General features: G+C 38.0%; 1 protein-coding gene and 1 long non-coding RNA gene across 3 annotated transcripts; both read right to left on the bottom strand.

The window, feature by feature from the left end:
- Nucleotides 1-1679: 1679 nt before the first annotated feature.
- LOC124146871 (DNA damage-regulated autophagy modulator protein 1-like) lies at nt 1680-25134 on the bottom strand. Its single transcript, XM_046517393.2, has 7 exons — nt 24940-25134; nt 17777-17906; nt 7911-7978; nt 6384-6526; nt 4822-5002; nt 4093-4178; nt 1680-1882 (listed from the first exon to the last, which is right to left on the bottom strand). The coding sequence occupies exons 2-7, from the start codon at nt 17896-17898 to the stop codon at nt 1688-1690; spliced, it is 795 nt and encodes a 264-aa protein (XP_046373349.2). The 5' UTR covers nt 17899-17906; nt 24940-25134; the 3' UTR covers nt 1680-1687.
- LOC125374655 lies at nt 10901-14088 on the bottom strand. Of its 2 annotated transcripts, XR_007218724.1 has the most exons (4): nt 14078-14088; nt 13077-13196; nt 12266-12388; nt 10901-11809 (listed from the first exon to the last, which is right to left on the bottom strand). It is a non-coding gene; the product is annotated as an uncharacterized LOC125374655 (long non-coding RNA). The 2 variants fall into 2 exon arrangements; XR_007218723.1 differs by lacking the exon at nt 14078-14088 and having other exon boundaries at nt 13077-13386.
- Nucleotides 25135-26472: the final 1338 nt, after the last annotated feature.

Here is a 26472-nt window from a genome sequence, read left to right as displayed (position 1 = left end):
ATAATAAAAAATATCACGAAAACAGTTAGGAGACACGTGCAAACAAATTCATCATGATGAACTCACAAGTTACCATGGTTACACAGACATATTGTCTTAATGTGTATGTGTTTATGACAATTACATTTTGAGATGGCCATCAGAGCATGGTAACTCTAATTACAAACAGGATCAATTGGTGACGTGACAATCGGGTGATGTCCTGTCAAACATTATGTCATGAGGCTGAAAGGGGTCTTTATAAGACAGTGACTGGTCAACAGATGGCTATATTCCTTAACATGTAATGATAATCTAATTTATGCATGACCTACGGACAATGGAACCTTGAACTCTACAACTGGGCAAAGAAATGAGGCCACAAAAACAAAAATTCAGTGTTTCAAAATGACAGATGACTACAAAAATATGTTATTTTTTACAATACTTTGTTAGTAAAGAGGAATTGACAAATTATCATGATAACACAACATACAATGACACATCGTTAACTCCTGGGGATTATCGCAAATACACCAAGTTAACGCTTGTTCCAGACATGTTGTTTGTTTGTTGTTTAAAGACGCACTCGGCGATATTTGAGCTGTAAATAATCGAGTCTGAACCAGACAATCCAGTGATTGATATAGTGAACAATGATCCATACCGTCGGAGTACAATGATATCCCATCAACCAAGTTACCGAATCTGACCATCCAAGTAATTTGGTCATCTCTTACAACTAACATTGGTTGCCGGGGACCACTTCTAACCCATAATCCCTACATGTCCTTCTGACTTTTATATGATAAAGATATTAAAGCTTTCATCAACTTCATTGCATGAATGACCAGATCGTTTAATACGTGTATGTAAATGGTTTTTGCCAGGGCTCCAGTAAAACAAATCTGACATTTTATATCCAATTCTTGAGACCTCCAGCGGATACCTAGGTAGTTCTGGGTATTAAGGAGTAAGGTACTCCGGCATCTTCCCGAGGCAAGCGTGTCCAGTAACCAATGTCAAGGTCTAGTTTCTACCCTTGCCACAAGGCCACTTTTCTTGGCTCAACCCTGGCGCCACCTTGCGTAAATCAAGAGATGTGCCCCTTGTAATGAAAAAGCGATATCCAATCAGATCGCGGTTAGGCGACGACCCAGTCGATCAGATAACGAAAACTTTCACGATTTCATCCCTGACGCAAAACCTTAGGCAATTGTTGGAGGGTTTAAAAGAAGAAAAAGGCATATTCTTGTCAACAAAGACAGACAATGGTAAATCACTTTCATGGGAAGGTGTACTAGTCGTGGATGATGATTATATGAAAAGTTCTCTGATTGGATTATCAACATGTGCGATAGTCCAATCGTATTGTGCGCTTGAAATGGCAAGGGAGGAAACAAGACTTTGACAAAAAGGCTAGTGGACGGTCTTGCCTCGGGGAAATGGTACATGGGTAGTAAATTTAGACTCGACCCAGACCTAGTTCTCATCATATGAGATAACAGCGAAAACAAAGCATCTGCTGGGCCATGAAAATAAATAAAATGGAGTTAACAATGTTCAGTGTTACCATTTACAAGAAACTGATAAGAGTGACAGTATCATTTATGTTGACGGACATTCAAGATCACCATGAAAAGAATGACTCTCTCAAAAAATATCCCCTCTGGATGTGTTGTCCTTTTTTCACGGTGCCGCTTCCTATCTAGGCGAGCAGATGTGTACGTTCATTTGGCGTTTGGTCTAAATATGGCTCTTCATCAAGATGTCGCACGAGAGGATGTGTGGTGATGGTGAGACGAAACTTTTGGAAATCTCGTACATACGTGAAGAAAAACGATAAGAAAGTGAAAGCTGTGAGCCACTCTCCGATTGTGCTGACAATATGAGCTGTGAATCCCTGTGGACAAACATAAAAACTTGAATGAGAAATCTCGTACAAACGTGAAGAAAAACGATAAGAAAGTGAGAGCTGTGAGCCACTCTCCGATTGTGCTGACACTATGAGCTGTGAATCCCTGTGGACAAACATAAAAACTGGAATGAGAAATCTCGTACATACGTGAAGAAAAACGATAAGAAAGTGAAAGCTGTGAGCCACTCTCCGATCGTGCTGACAATATGAGCTGTGAATCCCTGTGGACAAACATAAAAACTGGAATGAGAAATCTCGTACATACGTGAAGAAAAACGATAAGAAAGTGAAAGCTGTGAGCCACTCCCCGATCGTGCTGACAATATGAGCTGTGAATCCCTGTGGACAAACATAAAAACTGGAATGATACACAGTCAAATTGGGAGTAATGGTCTTGCATGCACAGACAACAGTTGCCTACAGCTACACAACTCAATATTATTTACCTACTGAAAAAACAATTACGTGTCATTGCTTGCAGGTCAGTCTTTCTCACATGGACCGGACTCTAGCTGTGTTTGAGATGCATCACACTTATGTCATACAGAGATGGATTCTCTTCAAACTATATTAAGAAGAAATCTATTTATAGCAACACTCATGTTGAGGCTGCCCTTTTGTTTGGTATTCATTATCTTCAGGGCATGGAAATGAATGTCATGTAACACTTTTACAAAGCTAAAGTCTAAAATTAGAAACAATTAAGATGTCAATTATCTTGCATAAAGATTATTAGAGGGATCTACAAAGATATCTTAATTTTTAGAGTTACTCATTAATATTGGGAATCAAAAACAATAATGACACATCAACGTTTTACCAGCTTGCCAACATCTTCCCGAGGCAAGGGAGTTAACTGACTAGGCTGGAATTTGTGGGCTCGATCATAGTGACACCACTGGCGATTACGAGTTATGTCCCTTCTTTGTCCCTCCTATTGACCAATCAGATACCACCTCTTATATTCCTGGCATTCGTTTCTAACAAAATAGTGGCGCCCAGTCAGGACAATATGATCGCTAAACAAGATCTATATAGTAATAAAATGGGTCTTACTTACAAATGACATGAACCCATTGATTACAAACATGAAAGATTTGGAAAATATCTGTTGACTCGGTACACATGCTTTGCAAATCCTGCAATCGCCCAAAATCTGCACGGCAGTTTATGAACCAGATGTTGATTTCGTTACACGATTTTGATTGGATTATACATAGACTTGTTAGTCCAGGAAAATATAACTCTTTAATTCCAGCCTAGTTAGGCAAGGGTGAAAACTGGACTTTTATACAGTCAAGTCCCGTTGATCCGACGTCAATGGTTGCATACAATTATATCAGATTAACAAGTACATGTATGTTGGATAAATGAAATTAAGTAGTATCAACGTTCGTGATTGAAAATCGGACAACACGATAGCTAACGATTCAAACACGTGATAAAAAAATATAAAATAAATATTCATATAGTTATGTTACATTGTTATCGGAATATGTGTTCTAATCATGCAGCCTCTAAAGTTTAACACAAAACAACTGTAACGGACTGTATGACTTTAAAAAGCATAGTCTGCAATGGAAGTCGCAACTTTGAAACTGGTACCACAAAGCTTAAGAAAGCTGCTTTCTAAGTGGCTAACGTTGACTTCCTGTTAGTCATTTCATTGGTAGGTCATTATTCGTGAAAGGTTGTTCCGACGTGACCTCTAGTGGGATGTCCTCGCCAATAGCGAGAACTTGTATCTGATTTTAATAAGATTGAGGTAATCTAAGCATGTGATTAATCCTATTTTCTTTAATGAAAGCATTAATTGTTTATTGTTAAGCAAGTTTATCTCTGCAGCCGTTGTAATATGCAGCTACCAGCTGATTTGTCTCACATCAAAACACGGGCTGTGTACTCGCAGGCAGATGATAACGGAATACGCGACTCACTGTGTCAGATTGATGACTGATTAATGAGTGATTTCATTAATTTGTTGCAAATTAGGTGTGTCGGAGTCGGAGTGCGAGACTGTCGGATTAACGGTTCTAAATAGCACTGATTTAATCGGTTCCCATCATTAGTGTCGGATAAAGCCGATTGTCGGATTAACGAGTGTCGGATTAACGAGACTTGACTGTAGTCAGTTAACTCCTCTACCATGGGAAAGATGGCTTGCAAAGGGAGGAGGGCCCCTTTAATGTACTCACCGGGTCCCCTTCGTCCCACTTTAACTTGGTCTTGGTGTGGGGCACAGCATTCCACTTGTACAAAGCCACACCTGCTGCAGCAAGGGCTGGACACGGGTCAGGAAGAAATAACCTGCTTCTTTGTTTGTTTGTTGTTTGTTGTTTGTTGTTTAACACCCCACTCAGCAATATTCCAGCTATTTGATGGCAGTCTGTGAGCAATCAAGTTTGGACCAGACAATCCTCATTAACATCATGAGCATCGATCCACGCAATTGGGATACGATGCCCTGCATCAACCAATTCAGCAAGCCTGACAACCTGAGCCCGTTATTCACCTCTTATTGACAAACTGGTTGCTGAGGGCCAATTCTAACCCACATCTTCACGAGGTAGAAAATACACTGTACATGTCAAATCCTTTGGTTAATCATACCTTGATTCCATTGTTTACAGAGCGGTCAGGTAGCCTAGTGGTTAAAGCGTTCGCCTGTCACGCCGAAGACCCGGGTTCGATTCCCAATATGAGTACAATGTGTGAAGCCCATTTCTGGTGTTCCCCGCCATGATATTGCTGGAATATTGCTCTAAAAGTGGTGTTAAACCATACTCACTCCATTATTTACAGACTACAGCTTAGCGAGTCCAGCTGAAAACAACAACCACATTCACTAACTCATTCCCTCACTCACTTACTCACACACACTTACACTCACTCACTCACATTCACTCTCTGATGTAGCAGGATACTGATGATGAGGCAAGTGAGGGACGTGAGGCAGATTGTGAGGCGGATGCGGCAGATGCGCAGGCCGTTGTAGTCGGGGTACATGTGGTACGAGATGCCCGCCTGGAGGAACGTGTAGATCACCCCACCTACGAACACCAAGAACGCCCCTGAGATGTGAACTGCCTCCACCTCTGTTCCTTCCTGGAAAATAGAGTGAGTGAGTGAGTGAGTGAGTGAGTGAGCGAGCGAGAATTTGAGTGAGTGAGTGAGTGTGTGAGTGAGCATTTGAGTGAGTGAGTGCGTGTGTGAGTCAGTGAATGTTGAAGTGAGTGATTGTTGGTGTGATTGAGTGTGAAAGTGGCAGATGGTGTATTAGTGAGTGTGTGCATATGCATGTGTGTGTGTGTGTGTGTGTGTGTGTGTGTGTGTGTGTGTGTGTGTGTGTGTGTGTGTGTGTAAGATTCTGTATGTGTGTGTGTCTGTGAGTGAGTGAGTGAGTGAGTGAGTGTTGAAGTGAGTGATTGTTGGTGTGATTGAGTGTGAAAGTGGCAGATGGTGTATTAGTGAGTGTGTGCATATGCATGTGTGTGTGTGTGTGTGTGTAAGATTCTGTACGTATGTGAGTGAGTGAGTGAGTGAGTGAGTGAGTGAGAGTGGAATATGGTGTGTGCCTGCGTGTGTGAGCATGTGAGAGTGTGAGCTTTACCATAGCATATTTTGGGTCTCATTAAGATGACACAATCCCGAAAATAGTCATGCAATCAATTTTCTAGTTTCTAAGAAATACTGCTGAAAATTACCAATAAGCAAGATGGAGAGGGTGACATCACTTCCCTACACGATCTGAGGCTGCAAATGTGTCCCGGGTATTTATTATTACAGAAATAAGACACTGAAACACAAGACACTGGAACACAAGACACTGAAACACAAGACACTGAAACACAAGACACTGGAACACAAGACACTGGAACACAAGACACTGGAGCACAAGACACTGAAACACAAGACACTGGAACACAAGACACTGGAACACAAGACACTGAAACACAAGACACTGGAACACAAGACACTGGAACACAAGACACTGAAACACAAGACACTGGAACACAAGACACTGGAACACAAGACACTGAAACACAAGACACTGAAACACAAGACACTGGAACACAAGACACTGAAACACAAGACACTGGAACACAAGACACTGGAACACAAGACATTGAAACACAAGACACTGGAACACAAGACACTGGAACACAAGACACTGAAACACAAGACACTGGAACACAAGACACTGGAACACAAGACACTGGAACACAAGACACTGAAACACAAGACACTGGAACACAAGACACTGAAACACAAGACACTGGACACTGGAACACAAGACACTGAAACACAAGACACTGGAACACAAGACACTGGAACACAAGACACTGGAACACAAGACACTGAAACACAAGACACTGGAACACAAGACACTGGAACACAAGACACTGGAACACTGAGGAGGACAGGCCGAGCCATGCATCATTCGTCTACTGTTACTCTAGCTATTCAACTGAGGCTGTGTGATCACCTGGAAGTTGGCGACCATGGAGCAGCCGAGGGAGGAGATGATGCCCATCACCATCGTGAACCGGTTCATTCGGACCAACCACCGATCTTCTCCAGTTGATATGGCATCAATCATCTTGTAGCGGATGTACATTGTGCAGAACGCTGGAATGGGTGAAATATCAGTTTGTCAGGAGAGTTGATCTATGTCAGGAGAGGAAAGCGGCTTTTTAAGCCTGAAGTAATGTAGGTCTTAGACGTTTACCACTTTGGTTGGTTGGTTGGTTGGTTTGTTGTTTAACGCTGCACTCAGCAATATCCCAGCTATATGACGGCGGTCTGTAAAAAAATCGAGTCTGGACCAGACAATCCAGTGATTGATATCACGAGCATCGATCCAAGCAATTGGGATCAATGACATGCATCAACCAAGTAAGTGAGCCTGACCACCCGATCCCGTTAGTCGCCTTTGACGACAAGCATAGTCACCTTTTACGGCAAGCATGGGTTGCTGAAGACCTATTCTACCCCGGAATCTTCACGGGTCTACCACTTCGGTTAAACCCACGTACACGAATATGGTGCTGACAAACTTAGAAACATAATCGGGGTGAACCGAGATTCAAACCCACAATCATAGGTTTCTGGCGTGTCCAAGGGACGCAACTCTGCACAGCAAATCGCGGCGGCTTAGACGACTGGGCCACCCGTGCCCCCCTCAAAGCAAGAGATTAATAATTGTAAAGAAAAAATAAATTTGTATTAATGTTTCAGGGGAAATGATATGTTTTAACAGCAGAATTTTGTAATTTTAGCTGCTGAATTACGGTGATTTTACAAAAGAATTGGTGTGGGACTGAGTCCTCCAGGTACGTCAAGATCTCCTGAATGCTGAAACATGTTTTTTTGTGTGTTTGTTTTTGTTGTTTAACGCCACTCAGCAATATTCCAGCTATATGACGGCGGTCTGTAAATAATCAAGTCTGGACCAGACAATCCAGTGATTGATATCATGAGCATTGATAAACACAATTGAGATACGATGACATGCATCAACCAAGTCAGAGAGCCTGACCACCCGTTAGTCGCCTTTTCGGACAAGCAGAGTCGCCTTTTACGGAAAGCATGGATTGCTGAAGACCTATTCTACCCCGGATCTTCACGGGTCACTTTAACATGTAGATTTTGCAGGTTGAAATATAAGGTAAGACTACTTGTTGGCCTTGAAGTGATTTATCAGTCTTTGATCACATGGTTACGTTATCAAGTGATAATAATTGTCTTCATTTTACAATATTTATCAGCTAGTTGACTCCATGAGCATAATTCAGCCACAACTTTTTCTACTGAATCATCATAATAATCCATATTGTAATACATGAACGCTATCACTTGTCCACTCACATAGAACCAGGTGCCACACAAGCATGTTCACATGAGGCATTAGTCAATAAACTTGTGTGCATTCAAATCTCATTCTCAGCTCCCTGGGGAGTATACAACCAAGTGGAAGTTAAGTTACATAATCAGCTATTTGATGTGAACTCACATATGAAAGCAGCTAGGTTTAGGAACTGCCCGAAGACGCTGCTCTCCGGAATCTTAGCTCCAGTGTCACTGAAACAGACCAGAGTTCAACGACCTTGTTAAGTCTGTTTGGCAAATAAAGTGAAACAAGAGTTTGCCACGCTATATCCCCCGCCTCTGTTGCAGAATTAATGACATAATTAAATGTAAACAAACCCTAACCTTATTTAACCGAGGTGGAACTTGTCATGGAAATTGTAAAAAAAGAAGAGTTTGGAACCTAAGTCCATCTTGTTGCCATGGAAACGTAAAAAATAAAAATTTCTAAAATTTCTAAATAGCAAAAGGCACCAGATCAGCATGTACCTGACAGACATGCAAAGTTTCATGAAAAAATATTGAACGGTTTCTGAGTTATGCTTCGGAAAGGAACCCTACCCTCACAGAACCTAAGTCCATCTTGTTGCCATGGAAACGTAAAAAATAAAAATTTCTATAATCTCTAAATAGCAAAAGGCACCAGATCAGCATGCACCTGACAGACATGCAAAGTTTCATGAAAAAATATTGAACGGTTTCTGAGTTATGCTCCGGAAACGAAACGTGACGGACGGACAGACGGAGCCCGTTTCTATATCCCCAACTTGTTGGGCGGGGGATAATGATAGATAGTAGGTAGGCACATTATCCTCACCAAATCGCATGAAGAGTGACAAAATCTCCTTCCTTGACTCTGTTGTACTGTCAGATTTTTGAGAGGCAATGTCAGAAATAATTCTCATTGCCAACAAGCTGGCAGGCTCGTGTCTCATAAATGTAGCTAGCCCATCTTGAAAGTTGCAGGCCCACATCTGTCATCTTCCCGAGGCAAGGGAGTTAACTGACTGTAAAAGTCCAGTTTCAACCCTTGCCGAAATAGGCTGGATTTTCTGGACTTGATCGTAGCGCCACCAGTGGCTGTTAGTTACTTCCCTTCTATGCTGCTCCTATTGACTAATCAGATTCCACCTCTCATATCACTGGCATTTGTTTCTAACAAAATGGTGGCGCCCAGTCAAGACAATATGATTGCTAATCAAGATCTATATTGTAATATAACGGGTCATACATCGCGAAGTGCATCAAATCACATGAGCACCTTGATTACAAGCATGAAAGATTTTGAAAATATCTGTTGACTCTAAGTTGTTGATACACATGCTTTGCAACCCTGCATTCGACCGAAATCTGCACAGCAGTTTACAGGGATGTAAGCAGGTTTTCCCGGAAAAAGAGGAAAAGTCTAGGGGGGGGACGTCCCCCCCTCCCAAAGAAATGTTATAAACATTTGATTGCATTTTAAGCAATTTCGTGCAGTTTGGACAACATTCACACCAAGAAATGAAAATGGCAAAAGTCAATAAGTCAAATAAACATATGATGGCTGATGCAGCAAAACTCCCGCCGAGTCTGGGAGCAATACTGCCATAAACTTCACCCCCCATCCCCCAGCCACAAGGACAACTGTCACAAGCGTGCATTGTCTGACCCTTTCCCCATGTTGAAGCATATTGAAAAAAACTTACCTTGTACTCACTTACCTTTTGTTGAAAAAAACAAAAACACTCCATTGCAAACATAAGACATTAATAAAACATACATCCCCGTGTTATTGGTTTTCGGATGCTGAAGAAACATTCATTGTTTTCTCGCTAATAACATGAACAACTCACAGGAACTCGATGATAGTGTGTCAGAGCTCCAGATAAGCTTTTGGTGTTGTGGGTATTTTACGCATGCATTTTAAAATCATTGGGTATCAGTAATTGTATCTGGGTATTCAAATTTCTGTTACCCACTAGTTTTTACACATGTGGGTATTTAAGGTAAATATTTAAAACACTATTCATCTAGTCCCTGCAAACTGGTGTCGTGTGGGTTCGAGAGCTTTATAGGACTCAAAACTACCACGATACTTCCACAAGAAAGTGTGATGGCAAATGATCATGATGTAACTGTCATCGTGGAGTTTGGCAAGGTTGACGAAATGTCCGTTTATAATTTCAAAATAAGTTGCTGATTTGCTAATCGAATACGCAGGGTTACTTCACAATATTTTGATGATACGCACAAGTTTTATTTTTGTAGCGTATCTGAGTCCTTATTCACTTTTATGCCCATTGAAGTGTTACATTGGAGTCAGTATTTAGATATTTATGAAAAGACAAGGTGGTGGCATTTTTGACAAGTTTAAACATTCTTTTTTTCATCTTTGGACATGGGAAGATAATATCTGGCTCAGTTTGTTTAATTTTGACATGAAAACACTGATGGTACGCAGACATGTTGGGACGAACGAGGACAGACAAAACCTAAGTTTTCTTCATATAAATCTGTTTTAATTCATTTGCATTTCGGGTAGTGGGTACAACTTGCCACCCAAAATGGGATTAATACATGTGAATATATCAATGTCTTGAAACTCTTTCAAGGTTAAAAAAAAATCAAAAAGTGTTGGGACAAACGGAGACAGACATGATGCTTTAAAATAGCAATTTACAAGAAAAATTAAATGTTCCCTGAAGTATGGAATGAAACATTACAAGTACATTAAGATATAATCAAACAATTAAAGGTTAATTACAACTATTTAAGCAGCACAAGACAAATAAAAATCAGGGTTTTGTGTCGGGACGAACAAAGGACAGACATTTGTGATGTCGGGACGAACAAAGGACAGACATTTGTGATGTCAGGACGAACAAAGGACATACAAAGCAAAACAGGATAAAATACAGTCTGCAAACCACTTTTATTTCATATTCCAAATCATACTGTGTGACAAGTCACAAATTCTACAATGGTGATGACGATGTATCTCAAAATAATTTCTAACTGGTCTATAACCATGGAATATTTTTCAATATAAACAACCCAATAAGGCTGTCCCATCGCCGGAAAATAACAGCTGTTCATTATTTCTGAATTAAATCATATGCATATCAATAATATCTAATTAAGCATAAAAATTCATGAAGTATCATGCAATTATGTCTTCTTTACAACCAACTATAAATGTGTCTACTTTGTAAAAAAAAATGCTTGTGCCTCATGGTATGCCCGAAATATGTTCTAGAAGAAAATTCTTTTGTTTCTAGATATTATTTTGACATTAAGTTACTAATTAACACACCAGGGTAATTACATTGTAATGAAGTTGTAATATATAGTGATAACACATTCCATTACTGTATTAATACATAATTTCATTCCAAGTACAATTGTTTATCGGTAGACAAGATTCCCAACAGCCTGGAATGTGGTTTGGGGTTTTCCAGAAATTAATGTGGGCAGGGCAGGAAGATATTTTCTAAGACTCAGGGACCCCACACGCCCATCAAATTTTAAAACTATAATGCTGTATGCAAGTTGTATATTAAAAATAACAGATTGTGGAATCTTGATATCCCCACCACTCATTAAATATTTTTAAATGTACATCCCAGCCCTCTCAAACATTCATTTAGGAATAACCCTTTATAATTTATATATTCAGTAACTGTTTGACAATTATTCATTGTACTGAATATTTTACAAACCACTTCAAATTGTTGATGAATTCAAAGTATTATCGCAAGACTTAATCAGGAAAAAACTGCGACACAATAAATTATTCCTAGGCAAAGCTGTACAATTGCTGCTATTTTGTATCCACATGAAAAATCATTTTAGAAAAATTAATTTAATTTAATTTAACTTTGAAAGTCTTCCACTGTGCAATTAAACATTAGCTATCCTGTATCTTGAATATTGTTTATCTCAATGACCAATATCAGTTTTGCCATACTCCTTTTTATGTTTATTCAGAAACTGGTTATTGGTGTCCTCTTGGTTCTTGATCTCGTAGTCCATTCTAAAGGTGGACAGGGCGTTAGTCATCTCCTGTATCAACAAGATATATATAATTGCATCACCAATAAAATGTTAAAAATTGAAGAACATTAACATACAAGGCAAGGCAATTCATAGTCCCTCATCGAAAGATAATAAGTCAATAATATATAGGTAAGGTGACCTACTTTAGTATGCTACACTTCACTTTTGCAAGATACACTTGTGCAACACATGGTAAAGTTTGGTGAAAATCTGTCCATTCATAGTGAATCTAATTTGCTATTTTGTTATTATCTATGTGCAGATGAAGATTATTGTTGAAATTGTTGTACAGCTCCAATGCACAGCACATGCTAACATATCTAACCATAAAAACAGTGTTTTCGGGGACTGTCCCTTTAAACAACATTATATTCATGACCAAAAACTTGAATTCTTTCAGTACAACAGTCAGAAATATGATGCAATATTTTGAGTTAGATAAAGTTCTATTAAATGTCCTACCTCAAATAATGTCCAATCAATTGCTATTCTGACTTCTTCGAACATGACAGTGTGGTGGATGTCCTTTGCCAGCCATCTTTGTTTCACTTTAGTGAAAAAAGTCACCCATGGCCAATCATCCACCTGTTGAAATCAAAATTATAATATATAATATGTATTTGCCACTTCAACATGATTTCATAAGCAAGCTGCACAGTTTAATTTTATTGAAGGATTCACGAAAGCAGACTGAAGACAGAAGACTGAAAATGTAAATATTGCCCCATGAACAACCAGGTTAATTTTAGATTGGGCTGCCACAAACTCGGCCAACTTTTCATTTGAACCCAGACCCAAATTTCCTGTGGATTTTGAGTTCTAGACTTAACCACTTTGCCACAGTGGTTCTAATAAGCAAAATATAGACTGTATAACTGAATTTAATTGTGATCTAGGAAGTATCAAGACAAGTAATAATTGTAATTTACCATGCTTTTACCAAAGTGAAGCACATCCATATAGTAAATATAAATTTGAAGTTTTGTTTAATATCCAGGTGGTATTTTATTTTTAAGATTAATTTATTAAGCATAAATGAGATTTTGTAATGATATTGTGTATAATTACTTCCCTTTGGAGGATGTGAGTTTCCATTTTGTTAAAAACCAAAAGTATATTGTTGAGTCCAATGTGATCATACTGATAAACAGAGAAATGGACCCATCTATTAATCTACTACATATCGGACTATATATATTTCCCTTGTTGACTTGGAGTAACTCCATCTTGTTTTTATATTGGAAAACACAAAGTTAATTCTGAAGTTTGTTACCTGTCAACTTGTTCAGGATTCATCCGACCCCTATAATCAGCTTTTCGCTTTCGTTCCTGTTCGATGTAGTCTTGGTCACCTTTTTTCAGCTGCCTCCCATCGCCTACACCTCTCACCATTCTAATGAGACCAATAAGTACATTCATTAATTTACAATAAAGCAAAATGCACTGTCAATAAACATATAGATCTATATTTTATTCATAAACAAACTAGGACAACACTTATATTCTGTTACGCCAAGCTAAAAAAACTGAAAAGGGGAGGGGGGAGATATTTTGATTTTTTATGAAATGTTCCGAGGATTAAGGAATAGGGAATTTTTTTATCATTATTTTTTTAATTTAAACTCACTTTTATAAAGCTTGATGTAGACCTACACACTTAAAATCCTAATCTAGGAAACGCACAATTAATTTTGTTCGGCCCTACTTTGAAAAATGTCAGCATTCAAATTAAAAAAACTATAATATAGTTTTGAATGAGTAATTTTTATATGGAGGTATAATTTTCTTTGAAACAGTACAGTTCTCAGGTTTTAATTTACAAAAAGTCATCCATCCTAACCTAAATTCATGTTCACATTTTTTCATGTCATTTATTGTTTTAACCCTTGTATGTAAATGTTTAACATGTTTTACATAGCCCCATGGAAGATTAAAGTAGCTCCAAGATATAAATGAGTCAATTAACTCTTTCAACACCAGTCAACCAGAAGTGTTTACTGCTGGGACACGATATAACTGGAATACTGTTAAAAGCGGCGTTAAACCCAACTCACTCACTCACTCACAAGTTCCCAGAGACTCTTGTGTGATAGATGAAGCCAACATTCATCAAAGAAGATATCTGCTTGTAAAATATATTTGCTGCTACATGTTATACATCAATTGAAAGGTCTGATCCTATAATCCTATATTTTATAAATATGAAAGTTATGTTTTTCACATTATTTAAAATAATGCATAAGTTTGTTGTAAATAAATAAAATGTAAGCTAACACGTAGTTAACATCCAGATTAAGGACCAAGGAAGCGAAAACTTGACGATTTTCGGCAAATATAAGATTTCATAAAATCCACTTACCCATTTCTGTTTTATTTTCATTGTTTACGTAATTGGAAAATCATTTTAAAAAGAATTATAAATAGTTTCTGTCATCACCCATTTCCCGATAACAGCGGCTGTCCGCTCAGTAACATGAAGAAATACCCCCGTTTTCGAGACTTCGTATGAATAACACGTTCGTTGAAGAATGGCATATGACACATCGCTGGAAAGCTTATTCCTCCATCTACACGCTCGTAACATGGTCTGGTTTTTGTTCCGTAGTTATAACAATCGATGTCATTGGAATAAAATTGGTTTCTTATGAGGCTTTCTTGCCGAAATCTGCTACAAGGTTCGCGATTAGCCAAATTTGAGCACGTGACCTAAGGCAGCCAATCAAATTACAGCTGTGATAACAAGTTCGTGTTTGGTAATTTTCAGAAGTTGACGAAAGATTTTCGTTAAATCGTATTATTCTGAACGTTTTAAGCAGGAAATCATGATATATATTAAAAATACGGAACTTCGTGAATGCATCGTGCTAGGTTATGAGCTGTGACAAAGATTTTTCATGCATATATTATGGCATTAAACATTGTGTCCGAGCCGAGAATTCAAGGCGATGAAAGCCGAGATGTCATTTGACTTGCATTACACGCGATACACGAACATATGGAAATAATAACCCATCTATGTAAGTTTGATTACTTTTATATATATTTTTGTTGATTTTATTTATTACTTTGTATAATATATTTAAAGATTTGTTTAAAACGTCTATATTTTGCTCTTTGACATGTTCGATGTGGACCCGTTGTGCGATAATTTTATTTTCAATAACATCACGGAAAACAGTGAATACTTTTTTAATTTATCGATGTAAAATGATAAATTGAAAAGGAATACGTATTTCCGACATTGTCAAATGTGATAGATTAAATAAATGAATGATATTACAGGTAGGTCCATAAAAATATATACTATTTTGCCCGACCGAAGTCGTCTGTCTACCAGTTTGTCCGACCGTCAGATAATATGTCCACTTGTTACGACCGACAATAAAATGTCTGTCTCAATGTTATGCCCGAACGAAGTAAGTCTGTCCAACTTTTTCTATGCGAGGCTTTGCGCAAAGCTTGTTCTTATTCATAGTGCGAAGCAAACTCTAGTAGTCGTGTTTAATTGTGTGTTTGAATTACTTTTCTAAAGTACTTGTGGCCGAACTGGTGAAAACTTGAACTATCGTATATAAATCGACTAATTCAATGTTCGCCCGTAACATTGGGTCGCCTGTAACATTTACACTTACCGAGACAGACGTGGAAGCATCCTTCTTCTCTGGCGCCATCTCTGCTGCTGACCAAATTTCGGCAATCATGTAATTCGTATCATGTGGAAACCAACCGGAACTTGGCAAATCCGATGACGGAATATAAACCAGATGACGTGTAGCGATCAGAAAAGTTAAATTATGATCGACAATTCGCCCGTAACAGTGGGACAGAGTTTTCTATAGACGTTTATGATTTGCATTTATTTTCTGTGGTTGCAAACCTGTTTTGATTTCATGTTTAGGTTTAACATACATTGATCACCAACTTTCATTCTGCTTCCGAAGTAACTTTCTGTGGTTTCACAATTCGTTACAAAATGATGTTTTTGTTCACCACCCATCGAGGACAGACATTGTTACGTCCGACACTTGTCAAATTAATTGTACATTTGTATTAATTTTTTTTTTTTTTCAATTTTTTTTTTATTGAAATCTGTTAAAGTACAAAGGTACCTGTTACATTCTGTTAAAATCGTACATTAATATTGAACTGAATGTGGAATACAGCCTACAGATTGGAGGTATGCACAGACATGTAACAAACAGAACTCAGAAAACACACTTGTTTTAATTTAAAAATTCTTTTATTTAATTTATATACATTGTTTAAAAAGCTCAAAATATGTTTACTATCTCCAAAATTCATGATGTATCCAATGTAGTTCAGATTTTGCAGATACTCTCCTTGGAATTAAATTTACAACTGTTTGAAATTCATAGGTATCAAAGTGGGCACTCTAGTGAATAAGGACTCATCTGTAATGTTCGTTGCGTATTTGATACCCTTGGATTTTATTTTACTGCGTATTTCTGCATTTCTGATGCGTATTTTACGCAGATACGCAGCTTATCTGGAGCTCTGGTGTGTATAGTATAATATATTCTGTCGAAAAACATTTACACCCCTCTGTATACATATATAGAGGGATGTGAATTTTTTTTCTACATGAATATATTATGCTATACACGCTATCATCAAGTCCCTGTGGAACAACTGTAAAACATCTCATTCACATATAGGCTAAAAGACAACTTTATCTTAAAAACAAGCCATCATCTGAGTATTTACAATTTCTGTGTGATGCCACACCCCACGTTAAAGTGCAAGTAATCGTGATAGAAAACGTATGATGTCCAAAAATCTATGATGCTGAAAGCTCTGATCGAAAACAGGACAATCCGCGACGGTATAATATTTTTCGGAGTGTTAATTAATATATTTTTACGCGGAAGATGATTTTTTCCGAGGACTACTGTTTTAAAAAAATGCGATTTTCCGCGTTTCCGTGGAGATTTCACATCCCTGAGTTTACGAACCAGATGTCGATTTTGTTACACGACTTTGATTGGACTATGCATAGACTCATTAGTACAGCTAAAATATAACTCCATAATTCCAGCCTAGTTTGGCAAGGGTTGAAACTATAGACTTTTATAGTCAGTTAACTCCCTTGCCTCGGGAAGATGACATTTGTAATATACATGCTAGAGTAGATAACAAATAAATTTTTATTACAGAACAGTACATCAACACTGACCGAATACATTCAATAAGATGTGCTGCATGTTCCACACGTTTGACCCTGCTTATTTTACGGACTTGTCACAGAGAAACAATTTGCTCAAATGACTCAAGCTGTTGTTGATATATCTCTACGACATAATTTAATGTCTACAACGAAAGATTTCACTATTACATAATTCCTTCTATGAGAGACTCAGAACCTAACAATCAACCCTCGAAATTTGATACCTGAAAATTTCAAATGTTCAAATTTGCAGGCATTGAGTACTCAAGAACCTCCACAATGTTGAAAATATGTTGTGTAAAATATCATCAGTAACTCTCCCTCCCTCTCTCTTCAAGCTGTTTTGATAAAAATAAAAAAACTTCATATTTAACTAATTTTGTATCATCAAGCTGAATGGCAGGTTACTTTTTTAAATATGGATTTGAGAAAGAAAATCGTATCAAGGAAAATACTGTGTAAAATCCACCATAAAAATTTCCAGGACAAGACTATTTTTAAAGCAGGCTGTAGTTAACACTCCCATTCATTTTCAGTGATTTATCTCAAAACTTTATCTTGGCAGACAAATTGGGGAAAAATTACGTCATTTTGTTCAAAATTGGAATTTTCATCCTTTTTTTTGAAAATTACGGGGGTACATGTATTTAAATATTTCATTCAAAGTAAAAATAAACATAAAAAGCTTTCATTATTCATTGGTGGTTTTGAAGGTGAACAGAAGTGTTTATATTTCCCTGCACCAAAAGCACATGAAAACCATACATAGTTCTGATATATTCTTGTACCTGATGTACGGAAATGCAGCCGTGACGTCGCCCCGTACAACAGCGATGACGTAGGACACGACGAATGTCCCCGCCGCCAGCAACACGAGGGCGATCGGCAGGAAGCCTAGCGCTGAATACATGGTGGACTCTGAAACAAAGAAACACTGTTTAACAACACTGTACAGGGATCAAAGTTCACTTTTTGACTTACTTGTTGATAGCCAAGTAAATATTCTAAATCAGGAGCCAAAATGGAACGCAAGTGGCCATGAAACTTTACCTATTACCATGATTACAATCGTGATAAATAAAAGATTACATTTATTTGAAGTTGTTTGCTATTTATTATAACTGATTACAGTTGAAGACATCAAATTTGAACACAATGCTGCAATTGTAACAATGTTAAATGTTTGAGCATTTATATATCAGCTGGCTCTCAAATAGATGTTTGTTTTGAGAACTGTCAAAAATGATATGATGACATGATCATGGAGAGTCATTATGTAAAGATACTTGATATTGCTGGAATATTGCTAAAAGCGGCGTAAAACCATACTCACTCACTCACTCACTCAATCTCAAACTTGTACACAATGGTGTAAACCTAATGAGTAGATATGAATAATCAATTTCAACCTGAGTTTAACCTGAAACAAAGTCTTGAAAAAATCAAAATGTGAGTGACATTGACTTTATTTAACTTGAAAGTTCCCAGAGACTCATGTGTGATAGATGAAGCCAACATTTATCAAGGAAAATATCTGCTCGTAAAACATCTTTGCTACTTAAGGATTGAAGTTGTATTTGTTGATGTTCATCAGCTGATGAAGACAGTGCCTCATGTGAGCAAATTCCATGATGCGCAGAGCATCGGGAAATGAACGGCAGTCAGCTTGGTAGTGTTCATGTAGGCGAGGTCACCCGCTACTGTCAATATTACATGTTATACAGCATTTAAAAGGTCTAATCCTACTGTTCAAACATGTGAAAGATATGTTTATTACATTATTTAAATAATGCATTAGTAAGCTTACACATTCATAACGTCTAGATTATGGACCAAGGAAGTGAAAATTTGACAATTTGCAGCAAATATAAGATTTCATAAAATACACTCATTTCTTTTTTATTGTCATTGTTTATGTATCTGCAAATTATTTTAAACAGAATTAAAAATAGTATCTGTCTTCACCCATTTACCGATAACAGCAGCTGTCCGCTGAAGAAATACCTTCATGGAATAACACTTACATGTGTAACACTTACAGTCAAAGACTGCCATGTGACACTGATACAAGTCTAACAACACTGTATCAGAACAACACTGTATGCACCCAAAGTCTAACAACACTGTATATACCCCAAGTATAACAACACTGTATCAGAACACTGTATATACCCAAAGTATAACAACACTGTATCAGAACAACACTGTATGTACCCCAAGTCTAACAACACTGTATCAGAACACTGTATATACCCCAAGTATAACAACACTGTATCAGAACAACGCTGTATGTACCCTAAGTCTAACACTGTATCAGAACAACACTGTATGTACCAAAAGTCTAACAACACTGTATCAGAACAATACTGTATGTACCCCAAGTCTAACAACACTGTATCAGAACAACACTGTATGTACCCAAAGTCTAACAACACTGTATCAGAACAACACTGTATGTACCCTAAGTCTAACAACACTGTATCAGAACAACACTGTATGTACCCTAAGTCTAACAACACTGTATCAGAACAACACTGTATGTACCCCAAGTCTAACACTGTATCAGAACAACACTGTATGTACCCCAAGTCTAACAACACTGTATCAGAACAACGCTGTATGTACCCTAAGTCTAACAACACTGTATGTACCCTAAGTCTAACAACACTGTATGTACCCCAAGTCTAACAACGCTGTATCAGAACAACACTGTATGTACCCCAAGTATAACAACACTGTATCAGAACAACACTGTATGTACCCCAAGTCTAACAACACTGTATCAGAACAACACTGTATGTACCCTAAGTCTAACAACACTGTATGTACCCCAAGTATAACAACACTGTATCAGAACAACACTGTATGTACCCCAAGTATAACAACACTGTATCAGAACAACACTGTATGTACCCCAAGTCTAACAACACTGTATGTACCCCAAGTCTAACAACGCTGTATCAGAACAACACTGTATGTACCCCAAGTCTAACAACGCTGTATCAGAACAACACTGTATGTACCCCAAGTATAACAACACTGTATCAGAACAACACTGTATGTACCCCAAGTCTAACAACACTGTATCAGAACAACACTGTATGTACCCTAAGTCTAACAACACTGTATCAGAACAATGCTGTATGTACACAAAGTCTAACAACACAGTATCAGAACAACACTGTATGTACCAAAAGTCTAACAACACTGAATCAGAACAACACTGTATGTACCCCAAGTCTAACAACACAGTATCAGAACAACAATGTATGTACCAAAAGTCTAACAACACTGAATCAGAACAACACTGTTTGTACCCTAAGTCTAACAACACTGTATGTACCCCAAGTCTAACAACACTGTATGTACCCCAAGTCTAACAACACTGTATCAGAACACTGTATGTACCTCAAGTCTAACAACACTGTATGTACCCCAAGTCTAACAACACTGTATCAGAACACTGTATGTACCTCAAGTCTAACAACACTGTATCAGAACAATGTTGTATGTACACAAAGTCTAACAACACAGTATCAGAACAACACTGTATGTACCCTAAGTCTAACAACACTGTATCAGAACAACACTGTATGTACCCTAAGTCTAACAACACTGTATCAGAACAACACTGTATGTACCCCAAGTCTAACACTGTATCAGAACAACACTGTATGTACCCCAAGTCTAACAACACTGTATCAGAACAACGCTGTATGTACCCTAAGTCTAACAACACTGTATGTACCCTAAGTCTAACAACACTGTATCAGAACAACACTGTATGTACCCCAAGTATAACAACACTGTATCAGAACAACACTGTATGTACCCCAAGTCTAACAACACTGTATGTACCCCAAGTCTAACAACGCTGTATCAGAACAACACTGTATGTACCCCAAGTCTAACAACACTGTATCAGAACAACACTGTATGTACCCCAAGTATAACAACACTGTATCAGAACAACACTGTATGTACCCCAAGTCTAACAACACTGTATCAGAACAACACTGTATGTACCCTAAGTCTAACAACACTGTATCAGAACACTGTATGTACCCCAAGTCTAACAACACTGTATCAGAACAATGCTGTATGTACCTCAAGTCTAACAACACTGTATCAGAACAATGCTGTATGTACACAAAGTCTAACAACACAGTATCAGAACAACACTGTATGTACCAAAAGTCTAACAACACTGAATCAGAACAACACTGTATGTACCCCAAGTCTAACAACACAGTATCAGAACAACAATGTATGTACCAAAAGTCTAACAACACTGAATCAGAACAACACTGTATGTACCCCAAGTCTAACAACACTGTATGTACCCCAAGTCTAACAACACTGTATGTACCCCAAGTCTAACAACACTGTATCAGAACACTGTATGTACCTCAAGTCTAACAACACTGTATGTACCCCAAGTCTAACAACACTGTATCAGAACACTGTATGTACCTCAAGTCTAACAACACTGTATCAGAACAATGTTGTATGTACACAAAGTCTAACAACACAGTATCAGAACAACACTGTATGTACCAAAAGTCTAACAACACTGAATCAGAACAACACTCTATGTACCCTAAGTCTAACAACACTGTATGTACCCCAAGTATAACAACACTGTATCAGAACAACACTGTATGTACCCCAAGTCTAACAACACTGTATCAGAACAACACTGTATGTACCCTAAGTCTAACAACACTGTATGTACCCCAAGTCTAACAACGCTGTATCAGAACAATGTTGTATGTACACAAAGTCTAACAACACAGTATCAGAACAACACTGTATGTACCAAAAGTCTAACAACACTGTATCAGAACAACACTCTATGTACCCTAAGTCTAACAACACTGTATGTACCCCAAGTATAACAACACTGTATCAGAACAACACTGTATGTACCCCAAGTCTAACAACACTGTATCAGAACAACACTGTATGTACCCTAAGTCTAACAACACTGTATGTACCCCAAGTCTAACAACGCTGTATCAGAACAATGTTGTATGTACACAAAGTCTAACAACACAGTATCAGAACAACACTGTATGTACCAAAAGTCTAACAACACTGAATCAGAACAACACTCTATGTACCCCAAGTCTAACAACACTGTATCAGAACAACACTGTATGTACCCTAAGTCTAACAACGCTGTATGTACCCCAAGTCTAACAACACTGTATCAGAACAACACTGTATGTACCCTAAGTCTAACAACACTGTATGTACCCCAAGTCTAACAACGCTGTATCAGAACAACACTGTATGTACCAAAAGTCTAACAACACTGAATCAGAACAACACTGTATGTACCCCAAGTCTAACAACACAGTATCAGAACAACAATGTATGTACCAAAAGTCTAACAACGCTGTATCAGAACAACACTGTATGTACCCCAGGTCTAACAACACTGTATCAGAACAACACCTCTGAGTCAACATCTCCTACTTATCAGTTTCATGAAACATTATCCTTGGACGAAAACAAATCCCATGGCCATACTGAACCTTGACCTTTCAACACATTGTCACAACACTGTTACATTGACCAGGGAATACGAAACATGTATCACCCCAGACTACCGTATAGTATATGAAATCTTTTATAATACAATACATGTCTCGCCTCTATAAAAATATTTCCTGATGCTGATGTGGAATTGAGCTGGCTAGACTTGTTTTTATACTATAGATTGGTTTCAGTTTCATAAAATACATCAATTAATCAAGTGGAAAGTTTTTCCCTTTTTGGCACAGCATTTCACTAAATTCATCCAGTTCTACATTGTTCTACTCATGCATACAGTGATAGAAACTATTTCTAGTCCACTAGTCCTAATGATGATAACATATAGCAAAACCCTCAAGAATGACAAATTTCTACTAGTCCTTATGGGGGCGGTCAGGTAGCCTAGTGTTTAAAGCGTTCGCTCGTCACGCTGAAGACCCGGGGTTCAATTCCCGACATGGGTACAATGTGTGAAGGCTATTTCTGGTGTCCCCCACCGTGATATTGCTGGAATATTGCTAAAAGCAGCATAAAACCATACTCACTCACTCACTCACTACTAGTCCTTATGATACCTTCACTACGGGACAATATAGCAAGGACCATAGGACTAACTAGTATGGCACTAGTGTCAATTTCTACCACTGGCAAGCCTGGCAACATGTTTTGTTTCTTTCTTTGTTGTTTAACGCCGCACTCAGCAAAATAAATCTGTAAATAATCGAGTCTGAACCAGACAATCCAGTGATTGACATCATGAGCATCGATCCACGCAATTGGGATCGATGACAAGCATCAACCAAGTCAGCGAGCCTGACCACCCGATCCAGTTAGTTGCCTCTTACGACAAGCATAGTCGCATTTTACAGCTAGTATGGGTTGCTGAAGATCTATTCAAACCCTGGATCATATTCATAAACTTCAAAGTGAATTTCGGTATAACAAAATGAATGATTACTATTGACGAGGTCCATATGCAAAAACAAAGACCTGAGGACCCGACCCCTGAGGTGTTGGGGTGAAATGATACAGCAGGGTCCCAATCATGAGACATCGGTCATGATCATGATGATACGAGATGTATAGTTACATGTATACATACGTCAAATCACGTGGTAACTTCCTACTATGAATATTTCAGAGCAGGTTCAGAAGAAAGTGCTAGCTGTAGACACATGTTCGTAGTGGATATTTTTAGTAGTGAACTTGAAACACTAATCATGCTAATTACAACACATTTCGCAATATTTGAATGACAAAAATGCTAAGGTCATTAAAACGAGTAGTACCGGTAAGTAATTTATTTCAGCAAGTGTATCATCTTGTATTGATACAGAAAATATGTTATTGTGCATCGTATCACCACATTTAAACGCACGATGCACCAATGTAATCATTTCACCCTTACTGTGGTGTGACAAGGTCCGGTCAGACAGACAAAGGGGGAATCATTTGTATAATAAGGTATAGAACTTCCATTTTGATCAAAGACATTCGGGAGTAGCATGATGAGTTTCATTCAGAACAAATCTCACACATCTTTTTTGTTCAATGAGATCCATGGAAACTATGTTTGTTTGTTTGTTTGTTGTCCATTGCCGCTCTCAGCAATATTCCAGCTATATGACGGCGGTCTGTAAATAATCGAGTCTGGACCCGACAATCCAGTGATTGTTTGTTTATTTGTTGTTAAACGCCGCACTCATCAATATTCCAGATATATGACAGCGGTCTGTAAATAATCGAGTCTGGACCAGACAATCCAGTGATTGACATCATGAGCATTGATCAATGCAATTGGGATTGATTACATGCTTCAAACAAGTCAGTGCGCCTCCCATTAGTCGCCTCTAATGACAAGCATAGTCATCTTTTACGGCAATCATGGGTTGCTGAAGACCTATTCTACCCTGAATCTTCACGGGTTCGGAAACTATGTAGGCATACTGCATATTAAAACAGCATTTTATCAATCATATGAAACAAATCTCAGTGATATGAAATATATTTAAAATGGTTTGCAAGAAAGTTTTCTCTCAAATCCTGCTTCAAACCAGTAATTTCCACTTGTTTGACACTATATATAGACAGCTTGATTATGAAGCTGGAACAGTTGTTGAAAAATATTGGTTTTATCATAAATATAAAATAACATTATAATCACCAATTGCACAAACAGACAAAGCAATCTGTCTTCTGTCAAAACGATTAATTCCCACAGTCCCGAATAAATAATAATCTGCTTGGAGCTAAAACTAATTAGCAGTCATAAAACACAAAGTAAGACGTCATAGCGCGGCACCCAGTACAATTTAAATAATCACAAAGGTGTGATCATGTATTGCTGAAAACGACAATGAAAACAATCTGTTGACGTATTATATCTGATTCTGGGCTTGATCCAGCGTACCTTATTTCGTGGAAGAAGCGGGTATGGGTGTCTTTGCTTTCTAAATGTTACCATGCAACTTATCACATCTGACAAGCTCACGTGAAGTCACCACCATGACAACGCCCAGCACTAGGAAGTATTTTACAATCAGCCGTCACAAGCACGTGAATGAATGATAAAAGTAAATACCATCTTGTGATATTGTCCTACCCAAACTGACAACCATCTCAACTATTAAATTCCATGTTTGCTCCCTGGTAGACAGGTTTGTAGGTTTCGTATTGAGGAAAATTTAATTTGTTAATTTCGTGTTAAATATGGGCAAACTTATGAGCATACAAGCTTAAAATTTATTAATAATACTTGATTAATTACAACCTTGAAACTTGTTGTGCTTAAGTAGCGTCAATGCTATTTTTACCTCAGGAAAAACCAAAACAACTTCTAGGGGAGTGAACTCCTCTTGCACTTGTTTAGATGGTAGCGCACACGGCAATAAATGTTTCTACTGTTGTTTTCGTGCAGCTTTCTCGACCTTCCATTCCGTAAGTTCTAGCGAGTTATTTAAAAAAAAAAATTAAAAAGAAGGGCGCTAGATTTACCTGTTTGGAACCTACATCACATTTTCTACATGTTTATTAACGAAGTATGTGTTGTGAATTTTAATACATGTACGAAAGGAACGACAAAGCTCATAGGGGTATATGCCTTTTCTATCTATCCAAGCAGGAATCATTGAATTGGTTTAAAAAGACGTTATCTGTGTTGTAAACATTTATGTTATCCATTGGTTCAAGGTGAAATAATTACACGAGCTTCAATTTAATGTTAAGTTTAAGTCCCGAGTGAAATAAGTATAGAATATTACACGAGCTTCAATTTGATATCAAGTTTATGTCCCGAGTGACATAATTTTCAGTTTTCCAAAGGTGTACCAAATTAGTTATTATCTACATCTTTAATTATTTTATAAATTATATAAAGTCTTTATTAAATCCATGCTAATCATTTGCGTAATAATGCTTCGAAGCGTCTCATGGCATTGTTTATTACCTACCAGGGCAAACATATCGGGTTCATAAAAATCATGTGTGCCCTAGGGTCATATCACGTCACCAGTGTATTGTTTCCGTCATCCGGGCGGCATTGTTGACGTCATTCGAATCTTATTGAGACATGAGGTCGGAATGACGTCACACTAGAAATGACGTCATAGCTGAAGATTGTTGATGTTATTAGGGGTGCGTTGCAAAGCGCCAATCGCTTGCAAGCGATGTACAGCGATTCGCCTTACAACAGTGCGCTAACTTTCAGCCGCTTGCAAGCGAAACAATCGCTGGCTGAGGTCGCTTCGTTCTCAAACCAAAATGGCGCCTTACTTTGACAGCGGAACAAGAAATTCTTGAGTGGATCAACGAGGAAATCAGCAAAGGCAGCGAAGACCCCATCATCCTCAGCCTGCTGTACATCTTCAAAGTAGTCATAAATTCGATCAGCTCGTCATCGAGCCTCTTCTATTACGTTCTTCATTACGTCAAGGCAACCAAACGC

The sequence above is a fragment of the Haliotis rufescens genome, unplaced genomic scaffold, assembly GCF_023055435.1.
Source record: "Haliotis rufescens isolate VD_foot unplaced genomic scaffold, xgHalRufe1.0.p SCAF_6, whole genome shotgun sequence".
NCBI classification, from domain to species: domain Eukaryota; kingdom Metazoa; phylum Mollusca; class Gastropoda; order Lepetellida; family Haliotidae; genus Haliotis; species Haliotis rufescens.
The sequence above is the reverse complement of the archived record's forward strand: the minus strand, read 5'-3'. Positions and strand labels throughout refer to the sequence as shown.

Bases quoted from the DNA above. Each gene is read 5' to 3' on its own strand.
- LOC124146871 (XM_046517393.2), bottom strand. From the start codon at position 17,898: ATGTATTCAGCGCTAGGCTTCCTGCCGATCGCCCTCGTGTTGCTGGCG. The intron at 5,003-6,383 runs GTGATCACACAG...TCTATTTTCCAG, and splicing joins CCATGGTCGCCAACTTCCAG to GAAGGAACAGAGGTGGAGGC. The intron at 4,179-4,821 runs GTATCCTGCTAC...ACCCGTGTCCAG, and splicing joins CCTCACTTGCCTCATCATCA to CCCTTGCTGCAGCAGGTGTG.